At 52.7% G+C, this 24,195-nt stretch overlaps 1 protein-coding gene across 3 annotated transcripts in view; it reads right to left on the bottom strand.

Annotated features, from left to right (window-relative positions):
* Positions 1 to 13,300: 13,300 nt before the first annotated feature.
* Positions 13,301 to 24,195, bottom strand: part of VPS13D (vacuolar protein sorting 13 homolog D) — a 245,173-nt gene continuing 234,278 nt past the window's right edge. For all 3 annotated transcript variants that reach the window (XM_040987935.1, XM_040987936.1, XM_040987937.1), the window contains exons 68-69: positions 17,004 to 17,244; positions 13,301 to 15,838 (exon numbers count right to left, since the gene is read on the bottom strand). In XM_040987935.1, the coding sequence (XP_040843869.1) occupies positions 15,707 to 15,838; positions 17,004 to 17,244 (373 nt within the window). In that variant the 3' untranslated portion in view covers positions 13,301 to 15,706. The remainder of the gene's footprint in view (positions 15,839 to 17,003; positions 17,245 to 24,195) is intronic.

Below are 24,195 nucleotides of genomic sequence, written 5' to 3'. Positions count from 1 at the left end.
ACTGTTTTTAAAAGTCAGAGGGCCTGGCACGATGGCTCAATTGACTAATCGTTTCCCTGCAAGTGCTGGGGTCCCATAAGGGCATTGGTTCATGTTCCAGATGCTCCTCTTCCCATCCAGCTCCCTGCTTGTGGCCTGGGAAAGCAGCGGAAGAAGACCCAAAGGTTTGGGACCCTGCACCCACATGAGAGATCTAGAAGAAGCTCCTGAGTTCATATTGGCTCAGCTCCAGCTGTCGTAGACATTTGGAGAATGAACCAGCGGATGAGTATTTTTGTCTCTCCTTCTCTCTATAAATCTGATTTATCTTTCCAATAAAAATAAATAAATCTTTTTCTAAAGTCAGAGCAGACATTGTGACCCAGTGGGGTAAGCTTGCAGCAGGGTGCCTGAGTTCCATCTCTGCTTCTGTTCCAGCCTCCTGCCCAGGTGCACCCAGGTAGCAGCAGGTGCGACTCCGGCCCATGGATTCCTGCCACCGTGTGGACCCCTAAGTGGAGCTCCCAGCCCCTGGCTTTGGCCTGGCCCAGCCCCAGATGTGGCAGATCTTCCAGTGGGTGGAAGATCTCTGCATTTCAAAGAAACAAATCTTAAAAATAAAGAAAAAATATTTTAAAATAATCAGTTTGAGAGCTGCCACTGTGGCACAGTGGCTTAAGCTGCCACTCACGACTTAACCATCCAGCATCGAAGTGCCGTTGGAGTCCCAGCTGCTCTGCTTCCAATCCAGCTCCCTGCTAATGTGACTGGGAAGGCAGCAGCAGATGGCCAAGTGCTGGGACCCCTGCATGGGAGATCAGAATGGGGTTCCTGGCTTCTGGATTCAGCTTGGCTCAGCTCCAGCAATCATGGCCATCTGGGGAGTGAAACAGCAGATGGAAAATCTCTCTGTCTCTTCCCCCACTGCTGCTCCCAGAAAGTCACTCTGCCTTTCAAATGAAAATAAATAAAAAAAATAAGTGGGAGCCAGCAGTGTGGCTTAGCGGGCAGAGCTGCTGCCTGCGGCTCCCAGCTGCTTCCCTTTTGATGCAGCTTACAGCTAATGCTCCTGGGAAAGCAGTGGGAGGTGGTTCAAGTGGTTGGGCTGCTGTCCCCGGTTTCAACCTGGCCTATTACAGCCACTTGGGGTGTGAGCCAGGGAATAGAAGATCTCTGTCCCTTCTCTCTCTCTTTCTGTCACTCTGCCTTTCAAGTAAGTAAATAAATCTTTTTGGAAAAGCAGTAAGTGCACAGAAGAGGAAGTAGCTCTCGCACGCAATTTCCCATAAGAGAAGTGCACAGCCTGCGTAGACGCCATTTCCCCTGAAGTGGCTCAGATCAACTGTGGGCTCACACAGCCCCACAAGGGGTGGGTGGTTCCCTGGTGCACGTTTCTGGTGGCAGCGTAAATCAGTGTGGACTCCACAGAAGGCGAACTGGCAGACGCATAAGGCACAAGCAATTCCTCTCTTAGGAACTGAACTTGGCCTAAGTCACGTCAGGTGCACCCAGATGAGTCCCCACAGCCTTGTCTGTCATGGCAGGTGGCCTACGACACCCCGTCAGCAGCAGGCGGAGGCGGGGCACTGGTCCTGGTGCATCCATGGGACCACACCATGACCCACGCCAGTTCTGAAGCTCTCATGGGCTCCCCCAGCACGGCCGCCGGACGGAACAGGCAGGAAGCCGGCACAGAGCGACACGTCAGCATTTCCGTAAAAAACAGGAAGTGTGTGGATATATCCTGAGGTGCACAGGCACACATGGCCACATACATACATGTATATACGTGCATACATGTGAACAAATGCCCACATACAAGAGTGCTTCCAGAAGTTCATGAGGAAGTGGAATTAAAAGTTCGTTTTGGTGCAAATATTTTGAAATCCGTGTTTTTCATAATATGAACTTTTTGAAGAACACTCAAAATGTCTGTGTTATGTGTGTGTGCTGGGGTGTGAGCGTGTGTCCGTGTGGTGGTGTGTGGGTATCTGTGTGAGTGCGTGTGGGGGTGTGCTGCATGTTTGTGCATATTATGGGTATGTGCGTCAGCCAGGAAAAATATCCACGAAACCTGGATGAGCTGTGCAGAGCTGGGTGACAGGTGTGGTGGCGGGGCAGTGGAGCGGGAAGACACCTATGGCCACAGGTGAGCACATGGAAGATGGGAGACGATCTCCGCCACCTGCTGCTCACTTCCCAAAGTGACACACCCTCCAGAGGGTGGGGGGGGGGGTTGCTCGCTGGGCAGCACCCTGAGGCATTTGGGCAAGGAGCACCAGAAGGTCTGAGGGGGTGAGGCAGGGCGGGGACAGGCCTGCCTGGCAGCATCCCTAGGGCCAGTGCTGTGCCCATGAGGGAATTCCTGCCATGGGGTGCAGTTCACGGTCAGTGCCACTCCTGCCATTAGTGTGCTGATGTTTGAAGAGCATCAGTAACGGGGTGACTCCACGAGGTCCCCCTGGCCCCAACCCTGGGCTGCCTCATGGGAGGACATGCCCACGTGCACATCGCCTGCCTTAGGGCCTTTAGCCTCCTGGGCAGCAGGCCAGGGTCCCAGCTGAGTTTGCAGAGTTGCCCAATCTTGTGTTGGTGGTTGGCAAACAGAGCCAGGCTCTCAGAGCCCAAACAAGGGAGGAGCCCAGGGCCCCTGGCCTCTGCCGCCCAGTCAGGGTCTTCCTGCACCCAATGAGCATCCTGAGACGCCCTTGAATCCTCAGCCAACCTGATTGGAAGCCACCTTCCCTGAGGTTGGCAGGGAGTCCCAGGAACTGGGGGCAGGGAATGATGAGGCCAGGAGACCGCACTGCAGGGGGAGTGCTCCCAACTGCCAACCAGCCCCTCGGTGGTTCCCACGAGGTCTCTGCTCTTCCTGACTGCTCCTCATCCTCCTCACTTGTAGCTGCGAGCTCCAAACTGAGACCCACATCGCTGCCCTGGTAATGACCTGGCCTTGGCCCACCACGAAGCCCTTGGTCCAAGTGCATAACCTTAATTGAAGGCCTAAGTCACCCTGGTGACCTCTGGGGCTGAACCTGGGGACCTGTGAGGGCCTGGGATGAAAGAGTGCCATCTTTAGGACACCACTTCTGCCCGTGCCTCCGAAGCCCACCCCACCATCTGCCTTGAGGGGCTTGCCCATGTCCCAGGCTCTTGGCAAAGGGAAGTCAGCTGGATTTTCTAGGAGGGGGCAGGTTCCCGGTGACCTAGGGGCCAGCATGGACAGAGGCGGCCCACAGCCCTGGGCCAGGCGCAGGCCGCAGCAATGGGCCCTGGCTTTCCCGATGCCCGGAGACACTGCCTGAGGCATCGTCACAGCGCTTCTGGGGACAGGCAGTGTGGGGCAGCGTCTGGTCCATTGCTGTACTGCCCCCAGCGGCGGCCTCCAGCTCCAGGGCCACCTGAAACAGGCAGACATCAAGTACATCAATTACAGCCCGGAAGTGGAAGACTCTGTGCAAACCAGAGGGTAAACTGTCTCATTAATATGCTGCACTCTTTTCACTAATTTTATTTTGGAGTTTATTTATTTGAAAAGCAGTTAGAGAGAGAGAGGGTGAGGCACAATAAGATAATCTTCTATCCACTGGTTCACTCGGCAAATGGCTGAAAAGATCAGGACTGGGCCAGGTAAAAGCCTGGAGCCAGGAGCTTCTTCCAGATCTCCCAAGTGGGAACAGAGCCCCAAGCACTTGGGGCAGCCTCTCCTGTCTTCCTAGACCATTAGCAGGAAGTTGGATCAGAAGTAGAGCAGCCGGGACTTGAACTGGCTCCCCCTGGAATGGCAATGATATCTGTTGCAGGCAACAGCTTTACCTGTTACCCCATAGTGCTGCCCCCCACCCTGAAACTCCACTTCTGTATGGTTCCAGGGTAGAGCTGCCAAAAAGAGGAAGGCAACTAGAGTCAGGTCTGGGTTCCAGACTGTGGCATACAGGGAACAGTACACCTGCCTCCTGGTGTGGTTTCACCTCTCCAGGACTGACAACCATAGGGAGGCACAAAGGGACCTTCTAGCCGTTGCACTGGCCACTGAGTTCCTCCCCTCTGGGCTTTTGGCCTTTGTACTCTGCTCAGGCCCCGGGGGCTGCTGGGAGCTTACCTAATGAGCACGCCTCTCACTGCCTCCATGTGAACCCTGCCTGGCACCCACTCCGCCCTGGCACAGCTGAGAAGAGAGTGTGCTGGGTCATGCATGGGCCCCCACGCAGCAGCTGCAGCTTGGCCCTGGGAGGCCTGCAGGGCTCCAGGGACGGTGTCCTGCCCCGACTTTCCACCCCTTCACTGTCCCCTTCTGCTGCTCCCAGGTTACACATGTCCTCAGCCCCTACCACGGTCAGGTGGGAGACACCATGCTCATCCGCCCCGCCCACCCCTCCCAGGCTGCTGGGGAGAAGGTCGTGGAAGGCGCGCAGTTTCCAAATCTGCTGGCTTCTCTTCCGTCTTACTCAACCTGACTCCAGGGTGGGGCTGGACGCCACTGCCCAGTCCCTCTCTCGCCCATCAGCATGCCCGACCCTTGCTGACCTGCCCTGGTTCCTCCTCCTCCTGAGACAGCCTGGGGACTCAGTTCACATCTGTCCACATCTGGTGCTCTCAGGGCACCCACAGTTAGCCCCCAGCGTTTATTTAAGCTGCTTTGTCAGCTGGAGGTTGTGCGGGTTATGGGTGAAGGGTTCTCCCAGGGCCCCGTACTGTTCAGATGCCCCCTGTTGCAGGCAACCTCGATGAGTAAAGCAGCCTCGGAATGGCTGACATTGCGGGGACAGGGTTGGGAAATGGGGGCCACAAGGGTGTGCAGCAACTGGGAGGCAGTGGGGCTAGCTGCCTGGCTCTGGCTCACATCCCTTCCTGCAGGGCGGTCCCCACAAGGCCAAACTTGGGGCCAGAGGACCCTGACCAAGCCCCTGGGTTCATGTGCCAGTGCCCTGGTGCGTGAGGGACCACCAGGCTGTTTGGCTGCCAGGGCTAAAGACACATCTCTCCCCACGTGCGCAGGGAGAGTGGGAGGCTGAGCCGCATGTCAGAGAACAGGCGAACGCAGATAGCGGGTGATGCAGAGGGCAGGAGATCTCTGTCTCTCTGCCTTTTCAATAAACACAAAATAAAAATCAAGGGACTAGAGTTGGTATTGTGGAGCAACGGGTTAAGCTGCAGCTTGCTGTGCTGGCATCACACATCCCAGCAGCTGCTTGAGTCCCACTGTTCCACTTCTGGTTCTGATCCAGGTCCCTGCTAACATGCTTCAGCCTCAGCTGTTGTGGATCTCTCTCTCTCTCTCTTCCATTCTCTCTCTAATGCATTTTACACTGTGGAATCATTTAAAACACAAACTCAAGTAGACGCTCAGCATGACAGAATTGAAGCAACTCCGGACCCACTGCTCGTGTCCACATGTGTGGCCAGCACTGGTCGCACCACAGGCCATGTCAGAGGCTTTTCCATGGGAAGGTGGGGCCCCGGCAGGTGCAGCTGCAGCCTGGCAGTGTACATTAGAAAGCGCATGGAGCTGAAGGCTCCTCATTCACGCGCATTCCTGACCAAGGCAGGCAGCAGGTCAAGTCTGAGTTTCAGGCTGATTTTCTGTTATCTGGCTATGCATGCCTTTCCTTGGCCCATATCCAGGCCAGGCTCACCGCTCCCTGTTGCTCTGTTTGTCCCCACTCACCATCCACTTGGCGCTCCATCTGTCTGCCACACTCACTCCACTTTAGCCTCCACAACTCAGCTCCTACTACTGGAAATCCAACTAACCTTGCTACTGCTGAGCCACTTGGGTTCACCGCCCTTCCCCACACCATCCCACCTGCTCAGCCACATCCTCTCTTAAAACATTTTCTTTGGCTTTTTCTTCTATAGTTGCTCCACTCCTGCACTTTGCCTCATATTTCCGCAATCCACTAATTGTCCTGGTTACCTAGGGCATAGTCGGGCCTTCTCTGGTTCCCCTCACTGTAGTCTGCTAAAAACAGCCTCCAGGCCCCGGGGTGCCTGCTGTCCCCTCCAAACCACCTAGCTTCACTTAAGGTAGACCATGCCCATCTGACACCAAACATGTCCAGAGCTAACCACCTCACGCTTACGTGTCTCACACTTCAAGCTTATAATGAATAGTTGGTCCAGGACAGGTGCCGGTCAGCTGGCAACTGCTAGTGCTTCGGGCTTGGACTGACGCCAGAAACCACTGAGCGAGCTTTTCCTCCGATGTCTACATAAAAACAGCTCTTCAGGGCCCGGTGCGGTGGCGCAGTGGTTAAAGTCCTTGCCTTGCACGCCCGGGATCCCATATGGGTGCCGGTTCTAATCCCAGCAGCCCCGCTTCCCTTCCAGCTCCCTGCTTGTGGCCTGGGAAGGCAGTCGAGGACGGCCCAAAGCTTTGGGACCCTGCACCCGCGTGGGAGACCCAGAAGAGTCTCCTGGCTTCGGATCGGCATAGCATCGACCGTTGCGCTCACTTGGGGAGTGAATCATCGGACGGAAGATCTTCCTCTCTGTCTCTCCTCTCTGCATATCCGCCTTTCCAATAAAAAAATAATAAAAATAAATCTTTAAAAAAAATAAAAAAAAAATAAAGAAAAACAGCTCTTCAGCCTTATTTGTCCACTATATTACTTCTGTCTTCACTGACCTGTCCTGGTCCCAACTCCTGCTATTTCTTTTTTTTTTTTTTTTTTTTTTTTAAAGATTTATTTTTATTATTTTTTCATTGGAAAGGCAGATATACAGAGAGAGGAGAGACAGAGAGGAAGATCTTCCATCCGATGATTCACTCCCCAAGTGAGCGCAACGGTCCGAAGCCAGGAGCCTCTTCCGGGTCTCCCACGCGGGTGCAGGTTCCCAAAGCTTTGGGCCGTCCTCAACTGCTTTCCCGGGCCACAGGCAGGGAGCTGGAAGGGAAGTGGGGCTGCCGGGATTAGAACCGGCGCCCATATGGGATCCCGGGCGTGCAAGGTGAGGACCTTTAACCACTTGCGCCACCGCGCCGGGCCCAACTCCTGCTATTTCTTGCCCAATAGCCTTTCTCTCTCCACTCAGTGTACCCGTTCATTCTCCATATGACAGGGGAGTAGAGTCACAGAGAGATTTCCCAAGGGCAGGTCAGGCTCAGGTCAGGAGCCAGGAACTCTATCTGAGTGACAGGGGCCCCTGGCTCCTGAGCCATCAGCTGCTGCCTCTCGGAGTGCACGTGGCCAGGAAGCTGAGCAGAAGCAGAGGCGGGACTCATGCCCACAATCAACGCCTACACGCAGGTGCGTTTTAAGACATCACTCCTACAGCAGCATCCTGGAAGTCCAGCAGGAGCCTCCCTTGCCTCACGGTTTTGCTTTGCAGACAGCCCAGGGACCCCAGCCTCGCATGCCAGCGGCTCCTGCTCCTGGCACTACATGCGAATACTGCCCCCTCCTCTGGGCCTCATGAATCTTTCTGTGACCTTGGGGACCCAGGCTGCTTGCCCTCTTCTCTTAGCTGCCCCACTTTATTGTGCATGAGATCAGCTTAGCCAGGCATCAAGCATCCATCACCACCTTGGTGTGTGTGATCCTGGTATCCGACACGGCGCCTGGCACACTGTAGGTGTTCAAGCGTGAGGGCTGGCAGTGCCCTGCTGTTGGCTGGAGGAGCAGAGCCATAGTTCAACCCAGATTGAGTCTTCTACGTGGTCTGGAATGCCACGGGACAGGTGACCTCTATGGGCAAGCCATTCCACAAGGTTGAGGCCTGCCTTCCCACAGGTTTGGCCAAGTTTCCAGAACCTTCTAAGTGTTTTGGGGGAAATGTGACCCTAAAGCAGGATTTCCCCCTGAAGTTTCCATTTCAGTCACCTGAATACCTTCCCAGCCGTAGCCACCCTCTCCCTTGGGTCACTCGCCCAGGGTCTCCAAGGATCAAGATGGCCTCGAGCCTGTCCCTTGGATCAGCTTTGGGATCAGCCCGCAACGGGCCTGCAGCGCGCCTGGGCAGCTTCCCCTGGGTGTGCTGCTTGGGTAGCGACTGGTAGAACAGGTTGGCCTGGTTCCCGGGCAGGCAGGAGGCGGCTCCATCCTAGGCAGTTCCAGGGTAGGACTTGGGGTTCCAGCAGGATTGCTGGGAGGAAGCCTTGCCAAGACCGCGTGTTCTTGCACTTCCTGCTGTTCCAGAGGATGCAGAGGGTTAGAAGTTGGCCCTCGGGCTCTTGAAGACATGTCAGAACTCTCTCAAACTCACACACACACACACACACACACACATGCACACACAAGTAAGATCACACGGGGATTTAATTACTGCAGTCTGTGAACTACTTTGTACCTCTCTATTCCCCTGTCCCCCACGCTTCAAAGACAACAAACTTTGGTTTCAGAATATTTGTAAAATTTGATCAAGTACTTGCACAACCACATGGATGGGACTCTGGAGCTGCCGCCTGTGATGTCAGCATCTCATAGAGGCATTGGTTCAAATCCTGGCCGCCTCACTTTTGATCCAGCTCCCTGCTGATGTGTTTGGGCTCATGCAGCTGCTTGGGAGACCTGGAGGAAGCACCTGGCTCCTGGCTTCAGATTGGTTTAGCCCTGACAGTTGTGGCCATCTGGGGAATAAACCAGTGGATGGAAGATCTGACGGTCTCTCCCTCGCTTTCTCTGTAACTCTGATTTGCAAATCAAATCAAATGTTTTTTAAAAACATGTTTCTTGGGAGACTCACAACCCATGTTTGAGTACCTGAGTACATGTCCCAGCTCTGTGCACGACCCCAGCCCCCTGCTAACGGCACTGCGGGCAGCCACAGGTGATGGTGGCTCACGTCCCCGCCCCCGCATGGGAGAGGCAGACTGAGCTTCTGACTCCAGTCTTTGTTCTGGTCAGCCCTGGCATCAAGGCCCTGCAAGCATTAGGGGAGTGATCTTAGCTGGCCTCTGTCCTGTCCTTTAAATCCTCATAATAATAACAAAATAAAAAAAAACCAAAAAATGTGGAACTCTTCAGGTAACGTTTAATGACATTAATCTAATAAAAAAAATCAAGATACTAATTAATGAAAAGGAGGTAAATATTTTTAAATATTTGGCAATTAAGAAACAAATTTTTTGGAAATTCCTAGATCAAAAAGAAAGAAAAAAAAAGAAATTGGAAATAGAATTTAAAGCCACACAGAAAGCAATAAAAGGAGACAGATAAAAAACATCCACTACCAGAATCTACCTTAAAATGCCACCTTTGGGGCACCTGAGATGCCTGCTTCTCACACCAGATCACTGACTCAAGTCCTGGCTGTGTGTGCCAAGTGCAGTCGGGGAAGCAGTGGCCCATGTGCCTGCACCCCTGCCACCTCATGGGAGACATGGCTGGAGCTCCAGGCTCCTGGCTTCAGCCTGGCTCAGCTCTGGTCACTGCAGTCATTTGGGGAATAAACCAGCAGGTGGAATATCTTTATCTCTGCCTTTGTCATTCTGTCTTTCAAAAAAATAAAAAGTTCTGTCATTATTGGAGAAGACAGAAGGAATTTGAGCCAAGTGGCGGTGCATTCTGGGTCAACGGACTCGGCTGAGGACGGAAGACGTGAAGGGCCTTGGGAGTGTCAGGCGCAGGCGCACTCCTGTCACTTGCCACGGTTCCCTACGTGTGAGGTAACTGCTGACACTTCCCACGCCGCATTCGGCACCACAGGTCACCTGGAGAAACTGTAAAGGCTACAGAAGCGCTGTGTGGGGCGATGCAAACACCGTGTCCTGTCCCACACTCCGCCCGCACGGGACTTGTGCACTGCAGGAGTCCTGGAAGTCCAGTTCCCCATGGCTGCTGAGCAACCATTGTGCTAATCTCAGAAACAGAACAATCAAGCCAGCCAGGTAAAGGACATAGAGGATGGCAGATGCAGTCCACAGGATAGTACAAAATAACAAACAGAAACAAGTCCCGAGCTAGTTCTTTGAAAAGAACAAGACTCCCCCTCAAACGTCAGCTGTGCCAAACAAAGACGCAAAGCTGCAGGATCAGCAAGGAGAGACACCCGCACAGGCGCGCCACCGCCATGTAGGAGCATAACGCGACTGTACGGGTTCAAATCCAAAAAAGCTTAGGAGAATCGAATGATTTTTAAAAACCAAATGTACCAAAATTGACCTATGAGGAAATGGAAAACTTGAGTGCTCCCAAGAATGGAGCAGACAGTGGGATGATGATTAAAGGGAAACCGTGAAATGTTCTAGAATCTCAGGGTTTGCAGCCCGTCACCCTTGGAAACCAGGACAGGATGGTTTTGTGACGGAAGCACCGCTAAGCAGAGGAAACGGGGACCGCGCATCCATCTGCTGCATGAAGACGGTGATGCTGCAGAGAACTGCAAACTGCAGACCCCCTGAATATGAGGAGACTCAAAATATCGGCAAAAGGAACCAGGAAATGTATCAGAGGGACTAACGCCTTACGTGCAAAGGGAGTTTATCTTGGGGATTCTGGGTGATTCGGTGTCTGGAAATCTATCAAGCAAAAAGTATCACGGTAAAAGGCAAAGGGAAAAAAAACACCACTACAGCCAAGGCAGAAGAGGCTGAGATGTGGTGGCCATTGCTAATGCCAGTGCAAGTGCTGACAGGATGGTCATGTTCACTGCTGGGAGACACAGGCAAGCCGCGGTAAGCCATGGCTTTGCACCTGTCAGACTGGCAGGAAGTACGGGGAAAGAGCACTTAGACTCCCTCCGCCCTTCCCACTCCATCAGCATTGCGGGCAGGTGGCCTCCAGCACGCCCTCTAAGGACAATTAGCTCCTGGAACCCAAGAGATGTTTAACGTGACACACAGCTGTGGTGTGCACAAAGGCCTGAGAGTATCGGGTGGGGAGGAGGACGTGCAAGGAGACGGAAAATCAGGTGACCACCCATCCATGTATGACTGAAAACATGACAGAACATTTGCATTATATTTCAAAAGCACATTTTAAAAACTGTGCTTGTTATTTCGCAAGCTGAGGAACAGGGACATACACACACACCAGAGTAAACCTCTGGTTCACTCCCCAAAATGCCTGCCATGGCTTGGAAGCCAAAGCTGGGATCCAGGAACCCAATCTCGGTCTCCCGCCTGGGCGCAAGCACTATAATCACTTGAGCCCTCCAGGCCACCAGAGCTGGAGCCTAAAGCCAAATACTCTCATATGGGACATGGGGCACCCTACATGGGGTAGACCAAACACCCACTCATCCACCAAATTATGGTCTGGTGTTTAAGAGAATCAATTAGAGTGATACTGCCCTGGAGGTAACAGTGAGAACAGCAGATTGCAAAATGGTGTGATTGCATTTTTTGTGAAACCAAATGTTATGAAATGAGGCCCGTGCTGTGTGTGTTGGTGTGTGCAAACAAATACCTGGCCATGGTGGACAAAGGCGCAAGGTCACAACCTGGAAGGTAGGATGGACAGAAGGACACGGAGGAGAGCTACAGCCGGGGGTGGGCGTTGGTAAAAGGTGCACTTTAACAAGTCCTGCCTGGGATGGGGCCCTGCAGGATATAACAAAGTCCATTTTCACTTAGCATTCATTGACAAACCTACAAGCTAATTCTAAGGTTTCGAGGGAATTATCCAGCAGCAAGTTCCTTTCTTCTTTATTTGTTCTTCCTGACTGCTTTAATCATTGCCTGGCTGCAGAGCTACGGCTTGGCCAAGCAATTATCGTCAAGACTCTTGCGGAGGCAAGCCGGGGGCCGCCACTCCACTCTGCCTCAACAAGTGCTCGCTGGGACTAATCAAAACTTTCACATAATAACGAATGTCCTTGGTGTTCTGCTTCAGGAGGCAGCCCAGGAGCCGTCCCAACACCCATGGCCAGTGTCCTGGGATGCCAGAGTCCCACTGAGCAGCAAACAGCCAGTCGACGCTGCAGGGCTGGGAATCACCGGCTCGATGAGCAGCTTTCCCTTTCCTGGTGTGTTGGGAACGGCAGAGGCCATGCAAGATGCCACACATCGTGTGCCTGTTCCAAGCCAGCAGCATGTGCATGCCCTGGCATGTCTGGGCAGTTTGTGATCACCTTCCCTGTCCTGTGCCCATGGGTCCCCAGAATGGTGGGGCTGTGTTCCCACTGCGGTGCTAACCGCACTTTGCACCACCTTCCTTGCTCTGGGCGGGGGTACACTGTTCAACATCTGGCTCTTGCTGAGGTCAAGCTAGCAACGGTGGGTTGAGCGCTGGCATTAGTCTAATGATTAAATCCACATTTCTGCCAATTGCACACTGAACCTGTGCAGCTACATGTGGTGAGGAAAAATTCAATCAGGCTTCCAGGTCTCAGTTGAAATTCACAGGATCCTCCCTGACAGCCTTCTCTGGTCTGTTCACATCTCCAGGCCACCTGCTGCAGCCCCACTTAGGGTTGAGGAGCACCCTGCACTCCTATCCCTCATGCAGACACACCTCACCCACCTCGCCAGCTCATCGCCTTCTCCCCATGGCTGGCACCTGTTCCCTCGGAAGGTGCCAGCTGTCTCTCTCCTCCCACTCAAGGCCAGTCTCCCTTGGGGTCGCCAAGGTCCATTCTCTTCCATCTTTCTCTGGGACCCACTTACTCCGACCTGGCTTTCACACCTTTCACACCTGCCATGCCATTGAAACTTCCCCAGAGAGGACTCCTGGGGTGACAATGGCGCTGCACTGGCCTGGATTATCAGTGGCCTCTGTTGGCCCATCTTTGAAACCTCTGCGCTCTGGGCCCCCTTGCTGCTCACTCTCTCTTCGCAGTTTTCTTTATTTCCGCCAAACGCTAAGCGATGGTGACCTCCATCCCTAGGACCTTGGATCAGCCAAGAAGGGCGGAACCTCAGCCCCACCCCAGCCAGGAGGGCTGTACCACAGCCTCACTCGCAACCAGGAGGGCTAAGCTACAGCTGCAGTCACAGCCAGGAGGGCTGAGCCCTATCCCAGTCAGGAGGGCTGAGCCCCATCCCAGCCAGGAGGGCTGAGCCCCATCCCAGCCAGGAGGGCTGTACCACACCCTCACTCGCAACCAAGAGGGCTAAGCTACAGCTGCAGTCACAGCCAGGAGGGCTGAGCCCCATCCCAGCCAGGAGGGCTGAGCTATAGCCATAGCCACAGCTACAGCTAGGAAGGCTGGGGTTATGTGGAGGGGGGGTAGATTTGTGGTGTTCTCTCTGCCTGGGGAAGCAGGGACTTGCTGCAGGTGTAGGGTTGTCTGCGATGCACTTCCCTGATTGAGCGAGTGAGTGCAGAGGCTGCATTTGATTGCGGATGCCGTGCTAGGCTGCTAGGCTTGGTATTTGTCATTGGTGATGGTTCTAGAATTTAAGGAACGCCAAGCAACCAGAAGAACACAAACAAGTCTGGGAGGTCAACAGCACATTTTATTCCACAGGAAGAGGAATGACAACTCTGGGGTAAGGCCCGGATGGAGGAGCCGTAACACCCTGGGGACAATGACAGTCACTCCCCACAATCTTGCCCAGCAGTGACGACTGTTATTTTGAGGCACAGAAGATTCTCAAGACACAGGGGTGAGCAGCCCCTGCAGCAAGGCGCTTGGCCAGAGCAGAGGCCACCGCCTGTCCTTGGCTGCAAGTGTGAGGACCCCGGGCTTGTCGGCAAGGAGAGACAGTGATTGGGCCAACTGTGCTGGGCCAGGGAACTCTCCAAGGGACAGCTTCCCATGGCCCCTCACTCCATTCACTTCACCATCCTTGGAGAGGAATGGCGGATTTGTGGCAGCGAGAAAGCTGGTAGAAATTGTCCTAGAATGGTCTCAGACAGCACTGGTTAGAGAGAGACGGGCATTCCGGGCACCAGGGGCAAGACCTGCTCCTCCCAGGGACTTGGGCGAAGCAGAAAGCTGCGTCACAAGCCCCTGAAACCTTAGCCCGGCCTGGGAGGAAGGAGGAGGCAGTTTTTGGAGCCTCCCAGTTGGCCCTCCCAACACCCTACCGCCCCACCCCACTTGGTCTTTGGATCCCATTTTCACATCTGTCTCTTTTAAGGCGCAAATGTCAAAGGGAGTGGTTGTGCAATCTGGGGAGATGGGCGACTATTTAAAGAGCTGATGGAAATCAGAAGAGGCCAGGAGGAGGCCTGTGGAGTGCCAGCCCCCTGGGCAGCCCTCGGCAGCCAACTTCCTGCAGTCAGTAGGGACGCTGAGCTCTTTAATCCAAAAAAAGAATTTCAAGTGACCTTTTCCAGGAAGTGACACAAGGCTCACTGGCGAACACCACCAACTCTCTGAGAGTCTCATCTTTAGTGGGTACTGATGACAAAAACCACGAACCAACTTGGGGGGGGGGTGCGGGGGGCAGATGTAGGCGCAGAGGAAGAGCGGGAGGAGTCAGGCCTTGGCTCTTGGGCATGCGCACACGGCATCCCAACCGCCCCGCCCAACACAAAGCCCGCCAAAGGAAGCTGAACTCTGCGACCTGCAAGCCCCTTGTAGCCTAACGCTTGGAGCTCAGGAGGAGGGAGCTTTCCACCAGCACTGAGCTGAGCAGCAGTGAATGCACAGAGAGGAAGAGGGAGGTGCGTGCGAACAAGAGAACCAACTTCCTGGGTCCCGGAAGCACCTGGGTTATGTGTCAGAAATTCCCAAACCTTTGGCACCACTGCCAAGTCACCCCGCACCTCAGCTCCACACGGCAAGACTCTAGAAACTGATTAGCTTTATTAAAATAAAAATGTTAAAATCACAAGGTGGCTTATTCATTCTGGAATGAGCCCCCCCTTCCCCATTTATTTCTCACAGAAAAGGAAAAATAGCAAAAAGAAGGCCCGAGGAGCAGGGGGCACTGGGGCTGGCTGGATTCTGACACCTCCGCCAAAGCAGGCTCCCATGAGGAGCTCACAGAACGGCCCTTTACCACTGCGTCACTAACCCCTCTGTCCTCTGTTGCTGTGAGGCCGGGAGGCTGTCAAGCCAGGAGAGCCCAGGACTTGCTCCTGAGCTGCTGGGCTTCAGAGGGACATTGTGCTCATTGCAACTGTGACTTTGCACAACAAGCAATGGGATTTTTCTTCTTTTAAGACAAAAGAGCTTACCAACGTTTGAAACACCTGCCAATGGCCATTAAAGCAACCCAAAACACACTCAGGGAGACTGCTTAGGAGAGAGCCAAACAGATTGCAATATGATCTGTGAGCAGCTAAGGGGGAATGTGTGGGGAGGGCAAGGAAGAGTGGGCACCCATGCTTCCCCTGCACACCCAAGGCCAGCTCTGCTTCTGGGGTCCCAGCTTGTCCCTCGGGCCTGGATGGCATGGGCTGCCCAGACATCAGGCTGGCACCGGGTCTCCCACCACCTGTTTCCCACGCTTCCTTTAGTCTGTAAAAGCTCAGTATGGTCCTGTTCCCCCTCCTGAGGATGCCTTTCTATAGAGTACCCTGAATTAGCTGTGTACGATTAGTGCAATAGAAGGTCCAACAGAATTTTATATGACTATACATTGAACACACCTTCCCACAGGTCACAGGGCCCCTTCTGAGATGTTCCTATCTATTTACAAACAAGTGCTTGTACATATATACAAGTCAACAAAATACAGGGCAGTCTCAGCATTAGATTCATCTCAGTACTTTCTTTATGTTATTCACTCAATAGTGTTTAAAAAATTACTTCCCCATCATCTAACGTCACGCCAAGTGGCACAGGTGAGCAGGGCTTCCACTCACACCTCCCGTGAGGTTCTCCTCTCCCTGGGCTTTGAGCCGGGCTGGCCTGGCCATGGCTGCAGCATCGCTCCTCCACGGCCGCGTGCTCAGGCGTCCAGCTCCAGGTGCTCCTGGTTCTCACTGAGCCTCAGCATGAGCTGCTGCTCGTAGTAAAGGCTCTTTGCATAGTTGATCTCCTGCGACAGCTTGACGGCAAGGGCCTCGGATTTCACATGGACCTGCAGAGGACAGCACAGTGAGTGTCCCTGGGAAACGCCTGGGGATACAGAGGACATGGGCGGTTGACCCACGCCCAGCTGTGACCCAGGAGCACACTAGAACCATGTGGCATTCTTCATTCCCAGGGCCTGCTCTTAGGTTAATTCTGAGATTCTGGGCGGATCGCTGGAATCTTTTAAAAGTCATTTCCCAGGAGGCGATGCTGCTGGCCCAGGAGGAATACAGCTCAGCAAAGGCCTTCCTAAGGGCAGTGGGTGGAGAGGAGGCCAGGCAATGCCATCCACCAAGAAAGGGAGCCTGTGAAAAGCTAACATCTGGGCTGCTTATGACACTGGGTCAGGGACCCCAGAGAGCCTGGGCAAAGCCACCCGGATCCGAGCAAGTGCTGAGCAGAGAGAAGGAGACAGGCTGCCATCTGCTATGTTTACCCACAGAAGGACAAGACTAAGCAGTCCTCAGAACCCTGGCACCGAGGGGAGGATGGGCGGGACTAACACCTGGCTGTCCCATGAGACATCAAGTCCAACTTGCTTGCCATCAGCAGCTTCCCCACACCTGTTCTGTGTTCCAGCCAGCCGGTTCTGCAGTCGGATCACTGACTCTGGTTGCTGTGTGGACCTGAGGGAGTCCACCTGCCTCACCATTTCACTCCTTGCCAGTCAAGTGGGGACGAGAAGAGAAGCAGTCAAGCCCTGGGAAGCACTCGGGGTCCACCTGGCACACAGCAGGCCCCTGGCAAACACTAGTTATGCACAGAAACTCTTGTCACCCACGTTGCTCCTGCCTGTGGGGAATAGGTGTTCTCTGTATTTAGATATATGCTAGACGTGCTTCTCTGCACAGAATAGGAAGTCATGGTTTCTACAGTGACAGAAGCGGAGAAGCCTGAGAGTGATCTCTCATCTTGGGTTCCACACATGGAATCACAGAGCGACATTTCAGGAAAGAAGATGCCCTGTGTATTGCGCCAGCCGTCCCCGACAGTCAGCTAGAGGAAACATTGCCGCTTCACTGTCTCCAGGAGCGATGGAGGTGCAGTGGTGGGGAACTCACCAGGGCCATTTGTGGGGCAGCTGGGAGGGGCGCAGGACAGAGGGCGGCAGAGCCTTCCACCTCCCCAGCCTCATGCACCTGCCTGGGGAGGATGGCTGGGTGGGAACTCACCATCGGCTTCTGGTGGGACGGCCCCGGGATGGACACGCCACTGCTCGAGTTCACTGCTTTCTTGGTCACCTGCACATACACCTTCCCGTGGTCTTTGGAGACAAGGCAGTGGTAGAGGTCATCGTACTTGACTTCTAGGAAAATGGCCTCTCTGTCCACGTAGTCCCCGCTCTTCAGGAAGTACACCGCCTTGGAGGAGATGAGCACGCAGTAGCTGTCTGTGTTCTCCACGGCTATGAAGCTGCCAAGGAACAGACGAGAATGCGGCAATGTTCAGCGGCTGGATGACTCCTCAGAACAGAGCCGGCAGGCAGGGATGGAGGCCCATGGAGCACTGGGGTCTGAAGGTCTGAGCTTGCAGCAGATCCTTCATCATGTTAGGACTAAGAGTGACTCTTGCTTCAAGGGAGCGTGGGGAGGATCGAGTATACAGCACACACCCCCCTCCATCCGGGCACTCAGTGTAGCTAGGGCTGATCCCACACAACAGCCCCAACTACTGCACATTCTGGATATTCATTCTATGGGGTGTGCTTCTGGTGAGCATTTCTGGATAGCAAAAGGTTAGCGAAAACCCAACAAGGCTTTCTGTGACAAAGAGAACACAGTGCCTTCAAATGTTAAACTGACACAGCCGTCGGGGAAGCTCACCACCCAGCGTGGCTGAGGAACCACCGAGACACTGGATGACAGTCAAGGGGAGACAGGTTTGCCAACATGCCAGCCAGGGCAGCTGGCATGGCACTGTAGTGTGTGTACCCCTGCCTGGGTCTGCTTCCTTCCTCACTGCTCTAAGTGAGGGCACCCAGGTTCTGGACACATCCAGGGCCAGGGGACTCATGGGGCTGTTCCACATCCAGATAATTTGGAAAAGCTGTAGTCTTCTTCATTTTTCTGAACTCTTAGCCTGGAGAGTTCCCCTGCATGGAGCTCACAGATCACAGCAGCAATGTAAGCAGGTCAAACCTCCCCGAGGAGGAGGAGGCTTGGCCACCGAGTAAAGAGGAGTGAACTCTGGAAACCGCAGTGGCTGCTCCCCCACCCAGCCTGGCGGCCTCCCTGCATCTTGTGACAGCCTTTCACAATGGGGCTGCGGTCTCAAGGGACAGTGAGAAAGAAAGTGGATGACAGCCAGAATACTAAGAGCTGATGAGAGACTGGCTGCCAAGCTCCGGTTTCTAAACTGCCACTGCCCCACCTGCAACTGTTCTGGAACCTGGGTCCAAGGCAGCTTTGCTCCTGGGTCAGTGGTTGCAAATCCTTCAAGAAGAGGCAGAAAAAGGAGCCCAGCATGCCCTGGAGAAGGCCTGCCTGTGTGGGGCCAAGCTGAGCATGCTCTGGGCATCACGGGCAGAGCCTCATTCAGAATACATCTCCCACTCCCTAGCTCTCTGCTTGCCTGGGGATTGACAAGTTCCAACTTGTCCTGGAAATTCCCCTTGCCCTCTAGCCCCTTCCTGCTTGTGACAGCGTCACTGCACTGACCTCCCAGGACACTCCTAATGCTGCTTGTTCTTCAGTGTCTTCTGAGTAAGTATCTCAGCTCTCTGACTCTTACTGCCAGAAGCCCTGTAAGTGTGGGCCACACGTGTATCTGTGTCTCCCAGAACAGCACTGAGTGGGCCACCCCACAAGCACTCAGTAAGCATCAGCCTGTGCCAGTTGCCATTTTAACCACAATTTCCCAGGACATAACTGGGGTTTATTTTTCAGTCCTAAGCAGTTGGCAAAGCTGAGAACACAGACTTGTTAAGTGCCAAAAACAGAAATACCCAGTGGCTTGCAGTGTTAGGGCCTCAGCATGGGCTTTCTGATGGCCCACGCGGATGGCACGGGGACAGCATCACCACTGAATCACACTGAGTGAGATCTACGACAGTGGGCCTTGGGGTGGGCTTTGTGGCACGATGGGCTAAGCTGCCATTCTGGATGCTCACATCCCATACTGGAGTGCTGGCCAAGCCCCTTCTGCTCTGCTTCCAATCCAGCTCCCTGCTAATGCTCCTGGCATGCAGATGATAGCTCAAGAACGTGGCCCCTTGCCACCCACACGGGAGACCCTGCTAAGAATTTCTGGCTCCTGGTTTTGGCCTGGCCTAGCCCCAGCTGTTAGAGACATTTGGGGAGTGCCCAGGGGATGCAAAATCTCTTGTTACTCTGCACTTCAAATAGATTAAAATAAATAAATATGTTAAAAATGAACATGAGAAAGCATCCCAACTATCAAAGTATCAGGTTTTCAAGTTAGAATTGGTTGGAAAACTGGCTATGCTCCTGAGCACAGCTGGGCCAAGCAAGTGGTTACTGAGGCTGTGATGGGTTCCCAGGAGGTTCTGAAGTTGGTCATAGCACCTGGGTGACAGATGACTGACAGTGGACTGAGGTTAGATCCCCCCCTCCCCGCTAGCTGAGCCCAGGAAAGGGCCCTTCCTTTCTCAGGCCCCAGCCCCCCAACCAGCCTGCTGGGCCCTGCTGCAGTTGACATTACGCACAACTCGTGGGAAGGGTCAGGCCTTCCGTGGGGGCCAGTGGGTATACTTCCAACTTTGTGATAGGTTTATAGCTTTTAAAGTGTTCATTTCCCAGGTGCCATAGGGACACAAATCCCCCTGCAGGACAGGAACTTTCTGGAAGAAAAGTGGCTCTGAGCTGCAAGGTTCCCCTGAAAGGCAGGCAAAGCCCACGGCAGGCAGCTCAGGCGACTGGGCAGCTTTCCCTGCAGCTCGGCTTCCTTCGCAGTCAGTGTGAAGCCTAGGGTAGCTCACAGCCAGGAATTTGTTAAGTAGCCCTGCAGATTCTGCAGATCTCCTCACCAGCACCAGCACATTCTGAATGTTCACACCAAAGGTACCACTCCATCTCTCCTACCTCCTGTATCAAGTCTCATCACTCAGCAGCACTGCTGTATTGTCAACTTCCGTTTTTTTTTTTTAACAAAATATGGAGACCTCGGCAAAGAAAAACTAAAACAGTTCCAGGCTGTTCCCCTTGTTAGCTGGAGAGCACTCTGCAACCTGCCCCAGGTGAGCAGAGAAACCTGCCTTGCTGAGCACCTGCAGCCTCTCTGGGACTTCCCCCTCAGTGGCCTGCAACCCATCAAGGCTACATACAGGGCTCCCCTCTCCCTCCTGGCTGCCCACAGCAGCCTCACCCCTAGGCTCTCAGCTACACAGTAGAGCACGCATCCTCTAGTTCAGTGTGGAGCCCCAGACTGTTTCCACTTTGTACCTCAATGGCCAGGTCTACATGAGAAGTGAGTCCTGGGAACCTGGAGGGATGGCACATGGGACGCCCCCACCAGTGTGTCTCAGTGGACTTGGAACATAGTCCTGTTCTGATTTAGTCTTAACTCAGGGGAGGAGTGGGAAAGGACATGGGCCCCTGGGGAGTTTTAGCTTGCGAGATGAGCAGGAGTGCTGGGAAGGCTGCCCAGGTCTCCCACCACTCAGTTTAGGTTGCTGGAGACACATCCATTGATTCTACCAGAAAGAAAGATTTTGTACAATCTAAAAACTTCAATGAGAAGCTTCAGTTTTAACTCTCATCAAGTTTCTTCTGAGTCAAAGCAGCAGCACCTGGTCAGCACCCTCTCCCAAGATGGGCACAGTGCCCATAGCATGGAATAGACGCACCACGATGAGCACTGCCCATGAGTCTTAGCAGCTCGTGCAAACCTCACAGGTCCTCTCATGCCACGTCACGTCACATGGCAGACCTGCTTTTGGGACCAGCACCCTGGGGCCACGTGGCTCTGCTTCTCACTTGCCTTTGCATAGAACTTTGCTGCCCTGCTCTGTGTAACAATGTTCAGGCTGCAGGAGGGACCACAGCAGAAGGGAGAGCCTTGTGGGAGGCAGCTCTCTCCTGCTGGGGTCAGGGGCCGGACTAGCCCAGCCTATGGAGAGACGCCTCCAGATAAATGCCCATGCCTTCTCTCAGTAGGGTGAGGACCGGGCGCCCCAGTTACTAGCCCACATGGAATTCCTGGAGAGAGAAATCTGCTAGGTAACTTCCAGTTGCCCTCTGTGCATTTCTTTCTTAGCTCTATATTTATACATTGTACTCTCTTCCCTTCTCATCAATTCAGAATCAGAACCATCTGAGTCATCTTGCTCCAGCAGCACTTCCCAAATAGGCTCCTCTCTGCCAGGGTACCTGGCGTGGTCCGGAGTATGGGCCTTGCAGACCATCCCTCTGTGTGTGCCCAAGCAGGGTAACCCAGGGCCTCCACAGCTGAGCTGCCTGGTCCTCCCTTAGCCCTCTGCTCTCCACTATAGCACCACGCTCAAACCTTCTCAATCTGCTCCTCATCCAGATTCCAATGGCTCTACCTTTTAAGCCCTCTTCACCCTGGCCTGCCTCCATCTCCACTGCCATTATGTCTTCAGGCCTTTCTAGCTCTTTCTGAACCACTCCACGGGGCTCCTGCCTCCCTGGGTGACTGGCTCTTGGTGGCCAGCAAAAGCACATCTTCATGTGCCATATAGGTTGGATTCTCTTTTTCACAGTCTCAGAGGAGGCCTGTAGGAACAGCAAGCTCCTTGGTGTGAACTGCATGTGCCAGGCCTTCACAGTCAGCCTGGGCTGCCTCTCTGTGCTTTGCTGCACCTGCTCCTCCCACACAGGTGCTGCTGCCCACATGCCTTACTTTGCTGGGCACGCCACCAGCAATTCTACCCAGGCCTCTGCCTTCTCTCCGTGGCATATTCCTCTACCACCTGCAAGATTAAGTTTGCTGCCCACAGCCTTCCTGAGAAGCCTTCCCTGGTCCTCTGGGCATGAATGAATCCTTCCCCTCTGTGTTCCCATAGCACTTGGGTCATCCTTCCATCCCAACAGCAATCATGCCAAGAGCTAGTGATGCATAGTCTGCTTTCTTTGCTAAACTGTGAACTGGCTGAAGACAGAGCTGGCACACAGCAGGGGGAATGAATGTGTAGCTTAGGGACTCTAAGACAATGCTGGTTTGGTAAAACTGGCCAGCACACAGGCAACTTGCACACTGGGCAAGTTTTCCCCAGTAGAGAAGAATCCCCCAGGCGCCGGCCTTGTGGGGCAGTGAGGTCAGGCCTCTGCCTGTGATAACAACATCTTATATGAGCACTGGCTGAATCCCAGATGGCCAATTTCTGATCCAGCGACCTACTAAAACCCCTGGGAAGGTGACAGGGGAGGGCTCAAATACTTGGGCTCCTACATTCACAGGGGGAGACCTAGATGGAGTTCCAGATTCCTGGTTTTGACCATTTTTGTAGCCATTTTTGAGTGAAGAAGTGGATAGATCTCTGTCTCTTCATCTCTCTCCCTCTCTGTATCTCTGCCTTTAAAACAAATCTTTTATAAAATCCTCTCAATAAATCCTCCATTAAACTTCTAACTTAATTTATTATTAGCGATTTAGGAAGTCATTACTTGTATCATAGTAGCTGGCTAATCTGCAAAGTAGAAGTTTTAATTCAGTAGCATATCAGAGAATATCCAGATTCCTAAGTATCAATAGCTATTGATAGGTTATTTCTGGCTTCCGAAAATAGAAACTAATGATTCTATGGCACTCCTCAAAAGGACTGTCTTGTCTTTGTTCTGAGATGGTGTATTTATCATATGGTTTATATCTATAGTTATATGTTATTCAAATCAATACTACAACAGGTGCTCAAAAACAGATTTCTGTCTTTTTATACAACTTCTCAAAAAAGAACAGACAAGATGTGAAGTGCCTTCAGTATACTTACAGAAGTGACAAGAAAGGAGACTTTTCCTCTTCACTTTTTTCTGTATTTTTGAGTAAACTGACCATGTGCATGAAACTGATTTCATTAAAAAGAGAAAGGACTTACTGGCTAATGGGTTTAGAAGCTAACACTGCTTTGTTTTTAAATACTCTTCAGTCTTTAAAAATCTCATCAATGCTATTTTCTTCATAGTTGGTAACAGGAACCCATGACCCAACTCCAGAAACCAGCAGCTGGAGCAGCTTGGGGTCACGGGGCAGCTTGGGAGCTTCCTTGTCAGAGAGAAAGAGCCAACCCAGCACTCCAAGCCCCAGATGTGCCCTTGTCTGACAGGGAATGTCACAAACAAAGTAGAAAGTTTGTGCAAAATACAAAAATGAAGTTTCTGACTATAAGTTAGGCACCACTGGACAAAAAAGCCTAATTTCATCACATAGTACTAACTACTTTTACTTTATCATCTTAACCAAGAATTTTGTTTATAACCAAAATTCACAGAAATGGGGCACAATGGTAATTCTGCAACTTGTCAGAGAGGAAATGATGAGTTTGAAACTGAAGCCTCTTTAGCCCACCAGACCTTAAGTAACATGCCAGTAACCATCTTTTTTTAAATACCAATTAACTGAATAAAATGAAAAACTTAAATGCAGTTCGCTCTGGGGGAGTGGAGTAGGAGCTGCTTCCACATGAGGACTTGGTGGGGCTTTCACTGCATCAGGAAGTAATTACACAGTATTGTCCAGAAGTGAAACCATGAGTCCAACTGGAAAGAAATGTGGAAGCATTTAGTTAGAACAGTAGAGCAAGGTATTCAAGATTCTTTTAAGGGGTTAACTCTGCAGGGAAATATGCAAATAATTAAGCCTTTGAACATGTTTTTAATTACAAATCTAGGATAAAAGTCAAAGGTATAATTTGGTGCTCATGTGCTTTTCCTGAAAACCCCTTCCTTACAAAGCAATGACTGCACCATGCGCATTGCTTGAGGATGCAGGCTGACGGGCTGAGGAGACTCAGAGAAGCACTTGCTGGTTCCTGGTCCCCTCTTGGCTTCCTCCTTGCGCACACCCATGGTCATGTGCCTCCTTCAACAGTTTCTGGCAAGAGTTAACCAACAATTTGGGCGGAGACACATGGTTTTCATCTTTAAAGTCAAAATTCACTCATCCTGATTTCTGAGTTCATGTGAACTCCAGCGATGTGGATTTTGACTGTTCTCACGTGCACTCCACTCTGTGCTTCTTCTCTGTCTTCCACGGCACACGCCAAGCCACTCTGCACGACCTCCCCTTAGGGTTTTCTGGCCTGATGTTCATTCTACTGCAAATGAACTTTACAAGGACCAGACGCTGGTTTGACTTGAGTGGAGAGGAGGTGTTGGGGAGAAAAAAGCAGATCACATAAGAACACATAATCTAAATCTCTAATCCACACCTCGTGACTGAAAGACAGAC

Source organism: Ochotona curzoniae, unplaced genomic scaffold, assembly GCF_017591425.1.
Source record: "Ochotona curzoniae isolate NIBS_2020 unplaced genomic scaffold, NIBS_Ocur_1.0 contig_4792, whole genome shotgun sequence".
NCBI lineage: Eukaryota > Metazoa > Chordata > Mammalia > Lagomorpha > Ochotonidae > Ochotona > Ochotona curzoniae.
The sequence above is the reverse complement of the archived record's forward strand: the minus strand, read 5'-3'. Positions and strand labels throughout refer to the sequence as shown.